General features: G+C 40.4%; 1 protein-coding gene across 7 annotated transcripts in view; it reads right to left on the reverse strand.

The window, feature by feature from the left end:
* The window catches only part of SLC25A13 (solute carrier family 25 member 13), a 190,305-nt gene that overhangs the window by 40,417 nt on the left and 133,684 nt on the right, over window positions 1-16,204 (reverse strand). For all 7 annotated transcript variants that reach the window (XM_045052405.1, XM_003982783.5, XM_019825505.3 and 4 more), the window contains 2 exons: window positions 14,242-14,294; window positions 12,389-12,469 (listed from right to left, as the gene is read on the reverse strand). In XM_045052405.1, the coding sequence (XP_044908340.1) occupies window positions 12,389-12,469; window positions 14,242-14,294 (134 nt within the window). The remainder of the gene's footprint in view (window positions 1-12,388; window positions 12,470-14,241; window positions 14,295-16,204) is intronic.

Genomic DNA, 16,204 nt, shown 5'->3' on the forward strand with positions numbered 1-16,204 from the left:
TGTAAAGGTCTGGTCCAGAAGCTCCAGTTCTTATTTCCCTAGGATCCATTTTCTTTCACCTATTAGGAACTAAACAAGCCCTTCTCCAAGGCTTCTTTCCTAACCTGGATAGTATCCCTGAACATTCTTTCTTGGGACCTGGGGAGTTGAGTCAGAAGAACTCACAAGATGAAAAGGCATGCTTCGTATGATCTGCCTCCCCAAACCAGTCTAGCCAAAAGTCTTGAGAATATTCAGAAACTACTAACAGTCTTGCATTAAAAAAAAAAAAAAAAAAGAAAAAAAAATCAATCCTGTCATCAATCTGCTGTCCACAGAAAACATAGCGGGGTATTTTTTTTTTAACACAGTGCAATTCCTGCTACATTTTAAACTAAAAGCATTAAATATAACTGTATTTAATCACCTCCCTTTAATTTGAATTCACATGGTAGATACTTATAGCTACTTAAAAAATTAAGTGGCAAAATGTATATGAAGAATGTGTATCTTGATATTTTAATTATGCTCAATTGAATGTACTTAGATTTAAAGTGCTTTTCACAAATGACATGTGCTAAGAATATCTAATTGCACACTGACATTCTAAAATGTGTGCTTACATGTGTCAAAAATAGATTAATATGAAGTTATGGAATATGGCTTTTTTAAACTAAAACCTAAATACAGTATTTTGATTATTTGGATACAAATAAGATTGTAACTACAAAAAAGGTCTACACTAGTAAATTACTAATGATACACATTACATATAAAATGAACACTCAAATGATGACAGTATTTGGTATTTAAAGTGAAAAATAAAGATTTCTTAAGAAATCTAAGATTTACGGTATTTTCTATTTATTCTCTTACTAACTCAATGTTACATGGAGACATGAAAATACTTTGTATGTAGTACAGATATTATCATCATATAGAAAGATCACAGGGAGGTGCCTGGCTCAGTCCACAGAGTGTACGACTCTTGATCTCACGGTTGTGAATTCAAGCCCCATGTTGGGCATAGAGCTTACTTGAAAAAAAAAAAAAAAAGATCACAGGCACAAAAGAAGTATTCAGCAAATAGTAGTGAATGAATTAAATTAAAACACAGTACCCAACAGTAGTCAGGTACTTCGCAACACGGAATACAGGAATTCAACAATCTCACAAAGAAGATGGCAACTGTGAGGGGATGTGCGGCCAAGAGGCCCCACACCCTCTAACTTGCTCTGAAAGAAAGTATTGGATCCGGTGCCCAGTGCCATCACAGGAGAGGTTATCACTTTGTACAGTCAAGAAGTTCAGTCCTCACTGCAAGTTGAGAAAAGAACCTTTAGCCTAACCCTTAGTGTTATAGGCTAAATTGGGTCCCTCCAAAATTGTGTGTTGAAGACCTAATCCTATACCTCAGAACGTGACTGTATTTGGAAACAGGGCCTTCAGAGAGGTGATTAAGGTAAAATGAAGTCATACGGGTGGGCCCTGGTTCCACAAGACTGGAGTCTTTAAAGGTGATTAGAACACAGGCAACATGCAGACCGAAGGATGGCATGGGAAGACACAGCAAGAAGACGGCCATCTGCAAGCAAAGAACAGAGACTTCGGAAGAAAACCAAGCCCGCAGACACCTTGATCCGGGACTTCCGGCTTTCATAAGTGCGAGAAAATAAACTTCTATTATTGAAGCCATGCAGTCTGTGGCATTTGGTCACGGCAGCCCTAGCGAACCAATTTGACTGTCTAATTGCACACCTCTAAACATGAAACAAAACAGGATTGTCTCCTGACTGGTGTGTAAATTAAGCTCTTAAGTAAAAAAATCTGTAACTGGACTATTAGGAAACTTTAAAAGAGAATAGATTCTCACCATGTAATTGTTTTCGAGAGATACCAAATTGAAATTTCCCTACTCTTAATTTCTTAACTACATGGCACGGTGGAAAAAGGCTATGCTGTTTACATGTTTTACCAATATTAAGTTTCATATTTTCAACTTCATAGGGTTTTAATAGGCGTATGGAAGCCTGGCTAAGAAACCAAAGTGGAATCTGTTTGACTGACATTAAAAAGCAATGAAGTTACAGATCTGTCAAATATGTTCACATTTGGGCTCTGGCTGTGATACATGTCTATTTTGACTGCTACTACCAGAATCATTTAATGATTTACAGACCTTCAGTGTCTAAAGCATACGAAAGCTGTGGCCCAATCTTTCTTCGTATTTTCACATCATAACAAGCCCCTCCCCTATTTATTAGATAACCAGAAGGATGGCCTGGGGTTTGAACTGTTTTGAGTCAAACCAGGCTCAGGCTCTGCCACAGATGGGAGAAAATAGAAAAGAGACATCAGGCTGGCTCAGGGTCTCTCACCAGTTGGACTTTCCCCTAATGAGATGACATTTCTGAGCCACCAAAGGGCAGCTCTTAGCTAGGGAGGCCATCCTGATGGACCCTTAGTGCCATCTGATAGCTCTTTTATTTTTGCTCCAAGTCAAGCAGAAATCTGGAGAAAGGGCTCTTCCTAGAAGCAGAAAGGCAGCAGAATTCCCATCCAGCCCAGTCCCTTAGTCCCACCCCCAGAAGACTTTCTGGTCAAACTGTGATAGAGCTGCCTGATGGGCTTCTCAGAAACCTCCAAACTTAGATATTGCCATAGCTAACATTTTTTGCTACTTATTGACTCTTTTACTTTTTTTTAGAGTTGTTTCGGGCTTACAAAAAAATGGAGAGGTTCAGATTTCCCTTATACCCTTGCCACCCCCCCCCACCCCGCCACATGCATAGCCTCCCCATTATCAACTCCCCCTACCAGAGTGCTACATTTATAATTGATGAATCCACACTGACACATAATCATCCAAAGCCCATAGTTTACCTTAGGGTTCATTCTTGGTACATTCTGCATGTTTGGAAAAATGTATAATGACACAGATACATCATGAAAGTATCACACAGAGTATTTTCACTGCCTTAAAAATCCTCTGTGCTCTGCCTATTCATTTCTCCCCTTCTCCTCCACCCCTAGCAACAATTGATCTTTTTACTGTCTCCACAGTTTTGGTCTTTTCCAGAATGTTCTATTCTGGATTCTATGTTGGAATCACATAGTATGTAGCCTTTCCAGATTGGCTTCTTTCACTTAGTAATATACACTTAAGGTTCTTCCAAGTTTTTTCATGGCTCAGTAAACTAATTTCTATTTACATTCAATAATATTCCTTTGTCTGGATGTACCACAGTTTATTTATCCCTTCACCTACTGAAGGACATCTTGGTTTCTTCCAAGTGTTGGCAGCTATGAATAAAGCTGCTATAAGCATCTTTGTGCAGGTTTTTGTTGAAAATATGTTTTCAACTTCTTTGGGTAAATACCAAGGAGTGCAATTGCTGGATCTTACAGTAAGTTCAGTTTTGTAAGAAATCTCCAAACTATGTTCTGAAGTGGCTGTACCATTTTGCATTACTACCAGCAATAAATAAGAATTCCTCTTGCTCCACAGCATTTGATATTGTCAGTGTTCCAGATTTCAGCCATTCTAATAGATGGGTAGTGGAATCTCATTGTTAGTCTCTTTTGTTTTTAAAGCCACTCTTTTGTGTGACTCCTTCATGATTCTGACATGATAATTTCACATGTTAACCATTCAATAAAATCTTTTCTACTAACATAAGTAATAATACATAAACTCTATCAAATGCCCCAAGTGTTTTATATTCATCCTGTTCCTAAGGTTCTGTATAAAGATGGGGGTTGGAATGAAGCCAAATAAACAGAAGTTGAAGTTTTTTAAAGGTTGGTTCCCTTACCGAGTTATCATGGAAAACATTTCTTAGGAAACATCCTAGATATTTACATATGTAGGCGTGTTACTGCTATTCCCTAAAGTCCATCAATTCCTTCACACTCTGATTCCTATAGTTACTGCTCCTTCAATGACTATTTCTATCTACGTTAATAGCAACTCAGTATATCAAATAACTGCCTTATGTTTACTGCTCTCTCAAGACCTTCTAGTCAAGCATTTATTCATTCATTAAGTATTTTAAAGCCTCTCCCATATATCAGACACAATGCTAGGGGCAGGTATAATAGTTTGATGTAGGTCCTATCCTCAGCATTTATAGATGTCTTATTTCAGGCAACATTTACCCATGATCCCCAGGATGCAATTAGCTGACAGCACAAGGCTAATAAAGGAAGAGCTCCCTAAGTGGCAAAGCCAGACCATAAATGACAAACATAACAGGTCCTACATAATACCTCATACAGTCTCTAAGCCTTGGAGTCAACACAGTGGAAGGAGAGGGATAAAGCATATGCACAAATTAAGACAATTTACAATATCAGAATTGAATTATGGCCAGTTTCTTTTGCTTTGTTTTCTACCTTAGCTTTAATATGGCTATTTTTTTCATAATTAAAAGGGACAATATATGTTGATATATAGAAAATGTTTATGATATGATCTTGACTAAAATATGTGTTTGGTACAATTTTAAGTTTGTCAATATATGGAAATGAATGAAAAGCAATGTAGATAATGTAAAGCTTATGAAAATAAAAATAATTTAGTTCACTTCAATCTTGTTGAAAGTCATCTGTTAAAACAGAAATTGCCATTGATGAATAAAGGAGGGAGGGAGGAAGGAAAGAAACTTACAATATGGGCATACATTTTGGGGTATGCCAAAAAATCTCCCAGAGAACATTCCAAACAATAACAATGACAAAAATCTGAAAATGAGCTAACTAACCATTAGATTTTCATTAAACTATAAGTGAACTATAAAGATGCAAGCAATGGGGCACCTGGATGGCTCAGTCAGTTAAGTGTCTGACTCCTAATTTCAGCTCAGGTCATGATCTCACGGTTCATGAGTTTGAACACCACATTGGGCTCTACACTGACAGTGTGTAGCCTGCTTCAGATTCTCTCTCTCCCCCTCCCCTGCTCAAGCTCTCTCTCTCAAAATAAATAAACTAAAAATAAACAAATAAATATGCAAGTATTAAAAAAATAATAACCTTATTTCCACAGCCTCAATATAAATCATAATAAATCCTGGTTACTTGACATGTCACACAGGAGCAACCTCACAGAAATTGAACTTCATGACTGAGACTTACATCATCCTGTATTTATAAGTAGGAGGTGTTGCAAAGACCCATCACACATAAAAAGTCTGCCTTAAGAAAACTACATTGTGAGACCACATCTTCACATAAAATCCTGAGAAGAGATAGATCACAGAAGTAGGACTTAAATCCACTTCAGGCAATCTGACTCATAAGCTGATTATCAGAGCTATGTGTTCATTCCATGAGGAATTTTTCTCCTTGGTCTGATATGATTTGGTCTAAAACCTCAAGGGATTTCAAACTCAGTCATAAAGAATATGCCTTTGGGTATACTTTATGACAAAAGTACATACACTATTATTCAAAGGATCCATACAGAATTCAAGCTAAAACCAAAATAAAAGTACAAGAAGTGTTTGAATGCATTTAAAGATGGTTGAAACAAATGGTTTTGTTTAGCAAAGTTATTAATATTTGAGTGGGGTCATGACTCAAGGCTGATCTAGAGCCTGACACATGAAGCTGATGCTTGCCAATCAAATTCCCCCTCTAATAATTAAATGAAAAACAAAACGAAACAAAATTGAGCTACTTGCACTAATTAGCTGGGGCTGAGGATGAAAAGAAGCTGAAAGTCATTTGTTAGGGAGAGAGGCAAGATGGCCAGCAAGGACGTGAAGAGAATTCTTGAAGAAGTCAACACCATCAGGAACAAAATAAAGCATAATAAACAAAATAAACAGCTATGCAGAAAAGGGAAAAAAAGGGGAGGGGCGCCTAGGTGACTTGGTTGGTTGGGTGTCCAACTCTTGGTTTTGGCTCAAGTCATGATCCCAGGATCGTGGGATCGAGTCCTGTGTTGGGCTTTGCGCTGAGCCTGGAGCCTGCTTGGGATTCTCTCTCTCTCTCCCTCCACTCCTCACCCTTCTCCTTGACTCACATGCTCTCTCTCTAAAAATAAAAAAAAGTTATGTGGAACATTGATGATGACAAATGCTGGCAAGGAGGTGGAGCAACAGGAACTCTCATTTGTTGCTGGTGGAAATGCGAAATAGTACAGCCGTATGGAAGACAGTCTGGAGAATTTCTTACAAAACGAAACATACTTTTTCGTTTGTTTATAAAACTAAACATACTCTTAATGTAAGATCCTACAACTGTACTCCATATGTACTCAAAGGAGTTGAAAACTTACATTTTCAACAAAAACCTGCACCAGGATGTTTATTGCAGTTTTATTTATAACTGTTGAGACTTGGAAGAAACTAAGACGTTCTTCAGTAGGAGAATTAATAAACTGCTGGTACATCTGGCAAAGGAATATTACTGAGTATAAACAGAAATGAGCCATCAAGCCATTAAAGACATGGATAAACCTCAAATGCATATCACTAGTAAAGAAGATAATCTGGAAAGGCTACATATTACATGATTCCAACTACAGGACATTCTGGAAAAGGGAAAACTATGAAGACAGTAAAAAAGATCAATGGTTGTTAGGGGTGGAAGCAAAGGGGAGAGATAGGCAGAGCACAGAGGATTTTTAGGGCAGGAAAAATACTCTGTGTAATTATTAACATGATACATGTATTTCATTATATATTTGTCCAAGCCCATTGAACGTATAATACCACAAATGAACCCTAAGGTAAAGTATGGATTTTGAATGGTAATGATGTGTCAATGTAGGTTCATCAATTGTAACAAACATACCACTCTGGTGAGGGATGTTGATAGTGGTGACTTTATGCATGTGTAGGGGTAGGAGGTATTTGGGAAATCTCTATATTTTTCTCCCAATTCTGTGAACATAAAACTGCTTTGAAAAAAACAGTCTTTAAAGAAATGTGCAGAGAGATGCAAAGTCACTGTGAGAAAAACCAAGATGGCCAACAGGAGAAAATGCAGGAAGCAGCCAGTTCCCAGGGCTGCCTCAATTCTCAAGAGCCTTTAATGTCATGTACACCCTCAAGGTAAACCTTCACTCAGCTATTGCTACTTTAATGAGTTTCTGCCCCTGCAATCAAGAGCAATCTGGAGCAGGAATGGGCTCTAGAATCAGCAACAGATCCTCGGAGAAGGCATGGGATTAACTATTAAATCGTATCAAGTAGGGGACAATGAGGATGTTCTCGTCCTACCATACTGCCTATTGAACCCTCCAAAGATAGTTTAAAGATTCTTTACCGTTACTCCCATTGAAAGATAGAATCTGATTTCTCTCTTCTTGAACCTTGGTGTAAGTGGTTTGTTTGACAAAGAGAAGAGAGCAGAAGTGACATTCAAAATCAGATGGTCCTAAGAAGTCTTGCAGCTTCTGCCCAGGATTCTTAGCATGCCTACTTTGGGGAAGCACTTGCTTAGAATCAAGTCGTCAAGGTTTGAAAAGCCAAAGCTACCCAGAGAAGCCACACTCGGCGCTCTGGACAACAGCCTCGCTGGCATCAGTACCAGCCACAAGTGGGGGTCATCTTGGACATCCATCCCAGTCAAGCCTTCAGATGACTGCAGCCCCAGCTGCTATCTGCAGCTATATCACATGGAGATCACAAATGAGAAGCACCCAGCTGAACCCAGTCAACCCACAGAAATGTGCGACAATAAAAGAAGTTTCAGGATGACCTGTTATATAGCAATAGATAACCAGAGCGCCTGTCCTCCTCACGAACACTAATATGATTCCCACTAGGAAGGAGGCAAGAAGTGAGGGCAGTAAGGCACACAGGGAGCATGTGTGCTGGCAGTGGGGAGGGTTATCATTTTAAACCTACTTAGTGTCCGGCAGCAGTTTAAATGGTGAGACTGAAGAAAGGACTTTAGGGAAGAAACTTCAAGTTACAAAAAATTGGTTAAATAAATACACTGTTCCAATCATAGCTGTATAAAATCATGTAAATCCACACATCTGTAACAGGCATACTCACTGTATGCCACATGACAACATTTGAATAGAATATCCCCATTTACAATATATTCTTTTCTTGCGAGCAAAGCATAGGAGTTGCACTAGTGGGAAAAATGCAACAGCATCGACCTAAGAATCATGAGTTGCTCCTGTAGCACGGAGCCAGAATGAAGCCTCCAAAAGCAAATATTTATGCGGCTCAAGTTTACACTTATAAAAAGTATAAAGACATGCATGGAAATGAAAATCACCAATTTCGGGATAGGGTTATCTCTTGGGAGACGGAAGAGGGAAAACCTATTGTGTCAGATATAGGAGGGCCTCCAGTTGCATGTGTTAAATTTGATGTCTTACGTTAAGTGGTAGGCACATCGGTGTCTTGTATCTTTTTTTTTTTTATTTTTTTTAATGTTTATTTATTTTTGAGAGAGAGAGAGACAGAGCATGAGCGGGGGAGGAGCAGAGAGAGAGGGAGACACAGATTCCGAAACAGACTCCAGGTTCCGAGCTGTCAGCACAGAGCCCGACACGGGGCTCGAACTCACAAACTGTGAGCTCATGACCTGAGCCGAAGCAGGACGCTCAACTGACTGAGCCACCCAGGCGCCCCTCTTTTTGTTTTTTAAACAGTGAGGATTAACTGCGGCTGAATGTCATGTAAAAAAGATGAATGATAAAAACTTGCCTCAAAAAATGGTCTCTGATACACTGCTATACAGGCATAGAAATATGCATACAGGAATCACCGGAAACAATGGGAATACAGGCAACAGCGTCAGGGTCATATTGCAGGAGACTGCAATTAAGATTGCTCTTCATGCCATGTTTTCATCAGTGGTCATAATCTCACCGATCCCTTTCAAAACCAGTGATGTGAGCACATCAATTCTTTCTGTCACTTGAAATGAATATAAACTTCCATAAGCATTAGATATATCACACACACACATACATACCAATCAGCATCTGTGTGTTTATGTGTATGGATCTCAACTGGAAGAGACTACTGTGGACCCATCGTCAAAGCACCATTGTTCGAAAAGCATGTTTACTTGTCTCCTTAAAAATTATTACAGAATGCTATTATTTTCTATTGGTATGCAAGTAATTTTTACTGACTATGAGCTTTAAAAGAGAGAGGTTCATCCTTTGACTTTTTTTTTTTCCTGGTGAATATTATTTCATTTCTTTTTATTTCAATGGGGATTTATTTTCCTGCCAAATAAGTTAATCATCATTTTTATATTGTCCTTGACAACAGTAATGGCACCACTTGCATTTCCTTATCTGAAGACTTGTTAAGATCGAAGGATCAAGAATTGAAGATCCCAGACCTCTCAGGATTTCAATCCTCTTATTTCACTGGATGCAGAGAAGACAGTCAACACACAATTATTATGTTAAGGACGGATGCTTCCAGACCAGATGGCATTACCTGTGTTATTTCTAAGCAGCAACACAGTAATAACAACGTGGTGAGAGATAGTATGTTTTTAAAGTCACTGGGAATCTACTTGGAAATGGGTAGTGACAGACCCCTTTCCCTTTGCCATATTTACTGTGAGCCCCACCATCACTGACAGTGACCCCCAATCATATCCCCCTACAGGGGCTGAGCTCCTGACCCAAGAAGGGGAAAAATGGAAAGAAACAGAAGGTATATACTTGTGCAGGGATGCCTGAGGATCTGGGTCTCTGTCAAAACTCCTACAACTACCAGCCTGTAGAAAACCAAGGTATGGAGAAAACACAAACGACAAAGAACTTTTCAGACTCAGAGTTTGCAAACCCCAGGCTCAGCATTTCATTTAGTCTTGAACTGTGCTGAACATATCACTACTGTTAAGTGTGAATCTACAGAAATGCTCAGAAAACTGAAATCAAATTTTAACTGAAATCTAATCTCAGTGCAAACAATGACATTAAAAATTGAGCCAGATTTAACCCTTTTATCCACATCAATGACACCGAAGATTTATCTCTTCAGTTAGAGATTCTACTATTTCAAAAATAAATTAATAAAGGGTATTAATTTTTTCCCTTTTCTTCCAAAAACTTCCTCCAAATTTACTATCATTGTGGTTGTTTTTCTGAAACAATATAATAAAACAGACTATTAGCTTTGCTAAGTGCTAAGAAGGTAACGAGACAAAGGCCTCCTGACGGATTTTCCCTGTTTTTGCAGAAAACACACAATAAAACAGAAAAGGCTTTCTTCAAAGAAATGAGCAGCTTCAGTTACAAGTGAAAAGTCAGCCATGTGTACTAATTCTCAGTAATAACGAAGCAAGGGGAGCTCCCCGGGGACTCAGAAGTCATTGCCTGGCATGCTCGGGTGAACTAAGAAGGGGGACTGGCCACGTGACCCAAGCTTTCAAAGCCCTTTGTATTCCCAGGTGGAGAGACGAGGCTTTGGAGCTCACAGGACTCTCTAAGGTGTGTGTCTGGCTCCAAGGATGGGAAAATGCTGTCGCAGCTGGCAAGGGAAGGTGCAGCTGCTTTAAAAACACACTGAAGATGGGATCATCCGTCCCACTGTTCAGAGATCTGAAGGGTCTGGATTGTTTGCTACCTACAGGATTGCTCACTCGAAAAATAAACTCTCTCATCTTAAAGCAGTGTTGGCGGTGGGAGCAACACGGGAGACTTGAAACATCGAGGACCCCGCTGTCTACCAGCCTTTGAGATGAAGGACGGCAGACCTCCTTTCACAGATAGTTTAAGTAGCTGCAAAGCCCAAGCGGCTCCAGTTTTAAGCCCGTGTTTAGATCAGGTTTGAAGAAGGGCTACGCCTCTTTACAATGACGAGGCATCCACTTCTGATGCCAATCTGTGCTTTGGGTTTAAAATGGGCGACCACAGACAAGAGAACAAGACCACCTACGGCAGACAGGACGCGCCACAACCCATCTCCCCGGCACCCAGGCCCGGGTGCAGGCAAAATGTTTTCATTAAAAAGAAAATAAACCTCCAGATTATTGCCAAAATCTCGAGCAGTTTCACATAATTAATTTCACATTTTAAATTCTTACAGAGATCTACAATCATGTCTTTTCAAGCAGGTTTAAAACCTGACTTTTTCAGAAAAGCAAACCCATGTGACTTACAGAAACACCCTGTTAGCTCAAGTCCCGTGCGCCAGCCTGGAGGCCAGGCCAGACAGACTGTGGCCATGCCACTTTGCAATGAGAAAATCTAGTTACTCAAATGAACACTATGGTTGTTTCAAATGAAGACTGCTTACCAGGAAGAGTAGCTGTTACACCTTCTAATAATATTCTTTTTGATTATTATTGTGTGCTCTTTTTATTTAGGACATTAAAGCCTCCCTTTTTCCATCCTGAATGCTCCTAAAGTTACAGGACAAGGGGATCCTACTTGGCCGTCTATGACAGGTCAGTGATCAAACAGAAAGAGAGTCAGGCACTAGCCAAATTCCACCTGATTCTTAAGAACTACCAGGACTAGGACTTCTTAGTTCCTGCTGCATTCAAGGAACCCCCATTCAATGTGAGGACAATAAGCCCTTTCCAAACAAAGGTTCAATATTCTCAGGTGTTTGCCCTTTAGATGCCATTGCCATCTAAACGCAATGATTTTCAAGAAAAGATTATTTTGTGAGTACCACTCCCTGCAGAGAACAAGCTAATTAAAAAAAGTAAGTGACCTCATCTTTCTCACAAGAAACATAGGTTTAGATGGAAAATATACCGATATTGTATTGCCCTAGTGATCAAAGTCTGTTTACTTAACCAACCTTATCTTTAAATAGTGCCAGTCTTTGTAGAAGAGTTTAATTTACTTAAAGTATTTGCATTCACATGAACAAACCTGTACATGAGATAAAACAAGACATCATGTTTTGCAGAGCTTAAGAACAAGATGCAGGTTGTTCATTCATATAAAGAAATACTCATTCCAAGCAGTTTTGACAATGCGGAACACAGTCAGCCAGTTTTTTCCCAGTGTCCTTTTTCCAGAAGCACAGAGAAGCTTGAGGAGTCGCTGGTATTGTAAGGTAAAGCAAAGCACAGAGCTATGGCTGCTGACTCCAAACGACAAATTTAAGTGCCTGACCCAGCAGAGGGTGCCATGAGGAAAGAACGTGCTACAAATTAACTTCAGAAAAAGGTTAGCAAAGATTTTTTTCAAAGGCCAAACACTTCTGCCACAAATGACCTCTACTGCAGAACCAACCAAAAGCAATGATGGATTTAACAGGCATGACTTAACAGGCAATAAGATCAGGAACATTTACCCTTCCATCTCAGGAATGGTTGTCCGTGCCCTAGAAGGCTCTGCCCTTGCACAGGATCTGTGGTTGAACAGAAGCCTTAGTCCACGTTAGGTTACCATGGTGGGGATATACATGTGCAATAATCTTTTCAAACACAGAGTTCTGTAAAAGGTACTTACACAGCCTCCAGCAAGGATTTCTGCTGCAAGTGGGACCGAACCATCTTTGTGCATAAATTTATCCCTCACAAAATCATTCACCTTAAAGAAAAATATTTATGGAAGATGATGAAAAACATAAAGAAAGGCATTAAACACACATAAATATACAACTGTAAGTATGTTCTTTTTCTAAGTATACTGAAGTAATCATAAACTGAGTAAATTAAGAATTGTAAGAGTTTGATAAGTACCCTCAACTACATATGTAGTTTGTCTTCTGTCTGTCTATCTATCTATGTATCTTCCAGATGTTTCAGGGAGAAAGAAACTGAAAGAGAGATGGCCAGGGGCACCTGGCTGGCTCAGTTGGTGGAGCACGTGACTCCTGATCTCAGGGTTGTGAGTTCCACCCCCACATTGGGGTGGAAATTACTCTTTAAGTAAGAGATTACTTAAAAATAAAATGTTAAGAAAAGAAAAGAAAAAAGGGAAGGGAAGGAGAAGGAGAGGGAGAAGGAGGAGGAGGAAGAGGAAGAGGAGGAGGAGGAGGAGGAGGAGGAGGAGGAGAAAGAGGAGGAGGAGGAGGAGGAGGAGGAGGAGGAGGAGGAGGAGAAGGAGGAGGAGGAGGAGGAGGAGGAGGAGGAGGAGGAGGAGGAGAAAGAGGAGGAGGAGGAGGAGGAGGAGGAGGAGGAGGAGGAGGAGGAGGAGAAGGAGGAGGAGGAGGAGGAGGAGGAGGAGGAGGAGGAGGAGGAGAAGGAGGAGGGAAAGAGATGGCTTATAAGCCTAAAATGTAAATATGTCTGGCAACCACAAGAGCATAAGAGAGACATACTGACATGAGGGACAAAATAAAACCATATGATTTAGAAGTTAAAAACTATTTCACAGAGTTTGATTAAAAATCACTTTCAAGTCTTCTAACAAAATTTAATCTAAAACAAAACTCATTACTGAGACAAAGTTGAATAAGCAGAATTTTCAGCTTAATAGAAATTCAGTATCTAGGGATTCTCAACATCAGTAACATTAATTAATTAAGTATCATCTACTCAAATTGGTATGTACTACAAGCAATTTTAAAAATCAATCATGGTTTTGGAAGCTACAAGCCAGAGAAGATTAGGTGTCCCAAGGTCACGCAGTAACACAGTAAAAAAATCTCAGGCACCATGGCTACAGAGCCCAGTCTAAAAGTAGAGTTGAACTTCCTGGGGCTTTATGACCTTCGTGATAGAAAGGCAGGATCCACCCATTCCACAAACTTCCTGAAAATCGCCCGTCTGTTACATGAGAGCCTGGCAGTGGATAAAGGATCAACTTCAACTAGAACTCAGACTCCTGAACATGTGGCCCAGCAGATGCTCAGAGAATATACCCAAAACATGAATTCTATAAACAGCACATGTAATTGAACTTCAGAGTCAGAAAAATCTGGTTTTGAATTCTAATCTTCCCACTCGTGAATTGTGTGAACACAGGTAAACACTTAAACCCCGTGGACCACACTTTCCTTTTCTAACCTCTGGGTCACACTTTGCTTGAGATTAAACACTAGCAGATCATACGCATTGTGCCTCATATGGTCGGTCTCGAGGCAAACTTAGCGGCAAGTGCTGCCCCCTCTGCCGCTGTGGCAGTGGCGGTAGTGGTGGTAGCAGCCGCCGTAAGTTTTGTTCAAATACAATACCACATGTGTGGATGTTCGGTGTTCAGTGGAGGACAGCAAGAAGCTGGGTGTCACGAGGGCCTCGGTTGAGATTAGCCAGCGCCTCTGAGGAAACACAAACCCACTATCTCCCATGAGAGTATCTGCTGGACTCCTGCGTGTATGCAAACTCCCTTCCTAAGAAGCATCAACTCAAAAGACTTACTGTAAGTTTTATGGCCTTCTCTGGGGCAACTCCCAATAACTGTGGCAACAGACCTAAAAAACAACAAAAAGTAGAAGTATGTTAAATAAATTACTGTTAACTAAACAAATCAACAGCTCTAAAGAGGGGATCACCATCTAAAAACTGGGGCAATCTTTGCGGCGATTTTCTGCTATTCCTTTTAACGAGAATACTCGGAATGGTATGTGTAAGTACTAATGTGTCTCAGAGCCACATCAGGCCCAAGCAAATTCCCTCTCATATTCTGGGTCGTTTGCACGTTGGGTAAGTCAACAGTATTAGTGATACAGGAAATCTCATTATTCCATAAGTTTGTTCTTTTCCCTTCTGCCTCTGAAGTGAAATAAGTGCACTGTAGTGAATAGATTATTTTTTCTAACACTCTTCTCATCCCTCCTACCCCCAAAGGCCCACAGTTTAGCCATTCATTCACTTAGCAACAAGCACAAGACAAACAAGGTTCTTGCTCGGACCAGCCTCAGACGGAAGCAAGGGAGAGGCTTTTCCGAAGACGTGACAACTAGGGAAAAATGCATTTCTGGAAGGGGAACAGATAAGGCAAAGAAAGCAGAGTAGGAACAAGCCTGGTGTGCTCAAAAATGAGGGTGAACCTTGGTGAGCCGCCTCGCACAAAGCAGGAGTGAGGCGTGACACAGGTCGGGGCCAGATGCTACTGCCACATGGTAGGCCAGGGTCCTGAGTTTGATAATATTCTAAGTTCAATGAAAAGTAATTACAAGCTTCAATCAGGAGAGTGATATGCTAATTCATATTTTTAAAAAGACCAAGTCTTGCTGCTGGGTGGAAAAAGGACAGGACATACTAATGGGTGTGGGTGTGGGTGCATGCATGCGCGTGTGTGTGCGCGTGCGTGTGTGGGTCAGGAGAGGAGACAGCAAAAGAAAAAGTGGGTTTGACATGAATACCTGGGTACAGATGAAGGGGTGAGAAGTGAAGAGTTCAGTTTTAAACATGTAGGCTGAGTGGGAATTACGAATCAGAGCACAAGGGAGAGGTTACGGCCGCTTCCAGGAAAGGAACTTAGAGCAGGAGAGGACCTATATAGGTAAACTAAAAAATATTATTATTTTCATTTGTTCTTTCTAAGAAAATAAAATCAAAGGCATATGCCTTTTCTTGGAAACACGCAGCAAGCTATCCCTGAGGATCAGAATACATTGCTCCCGGTGTCATACTGCTGTCCTCGAGAGGGGCTTCATGATGCTAGCCTTTATCAAGGACAATTTTCTAATTCATCGACATAAAAGGGTTCACTTGCAAAGTCTTCTGAGACACCAGCCTGGCACACACTATTCTTCCTAAGCCCACGGACAAAAGTTGCTACTAGCATGAGGGCTGTGTGTATCCAGGCTGCAGACATGTTTTATTGAGTAGCGCAGGGTTTCAAAGATAATTTGAGCTTATTGTAAAGACAGAGCGATCAATCGATTGATCCATCCATCCGACAGCCCTGGACCTCTTTCTGACATCATGGTAATCTGCTCCAGCTGGGAAAGGCTCTACACTTTAGGGTCTGAGCATCAGTTCACCAAGGTCCCCTCCCCTCCAATGCCAACATGGCAATGAGGACAACTGACAGTTGTCATTCATCATTTTCTTGCTCTGCTGATACCATTACAAGAAAGAGGTGTTTTTCTGTGCTTCTGCTTCTAGAAAAAGTACATATAAAACATCCTTATCATTTACAAAAAATGTGAGAAAGCTCATTTCATTGTGGAACTGAGTGATGAGGATGATGCTAATGAGAATGTTGTTTAAAAGGAACTAACTTGAAAACAGCTCACAAATTGTTCATTGTGTGTCAGGCACGTTACTAACTCATTTAATCCTCATATGAGTTTGCAAGGTCTTCTCTAGGCAGCCACTCTTTGAGCCTGCTGCACCCCAGGACCACAGCTGATTGGACGAGGGTAAGACACCG

Source organism: Felis catus, chromosome A2 (assembly GCF_018350175.1).
Source record: "Felis catus isolate Fca126 chromosome A2, F.catus_Fca126_mat1.0, whole genome shotgun sequence".
In the NCBI taxonomy this organism is placed as follows: Eukaryota; Metazoa; Chordata; class Mammalia; order Carnivora; family Felidae; genus Felis; species Felis catus.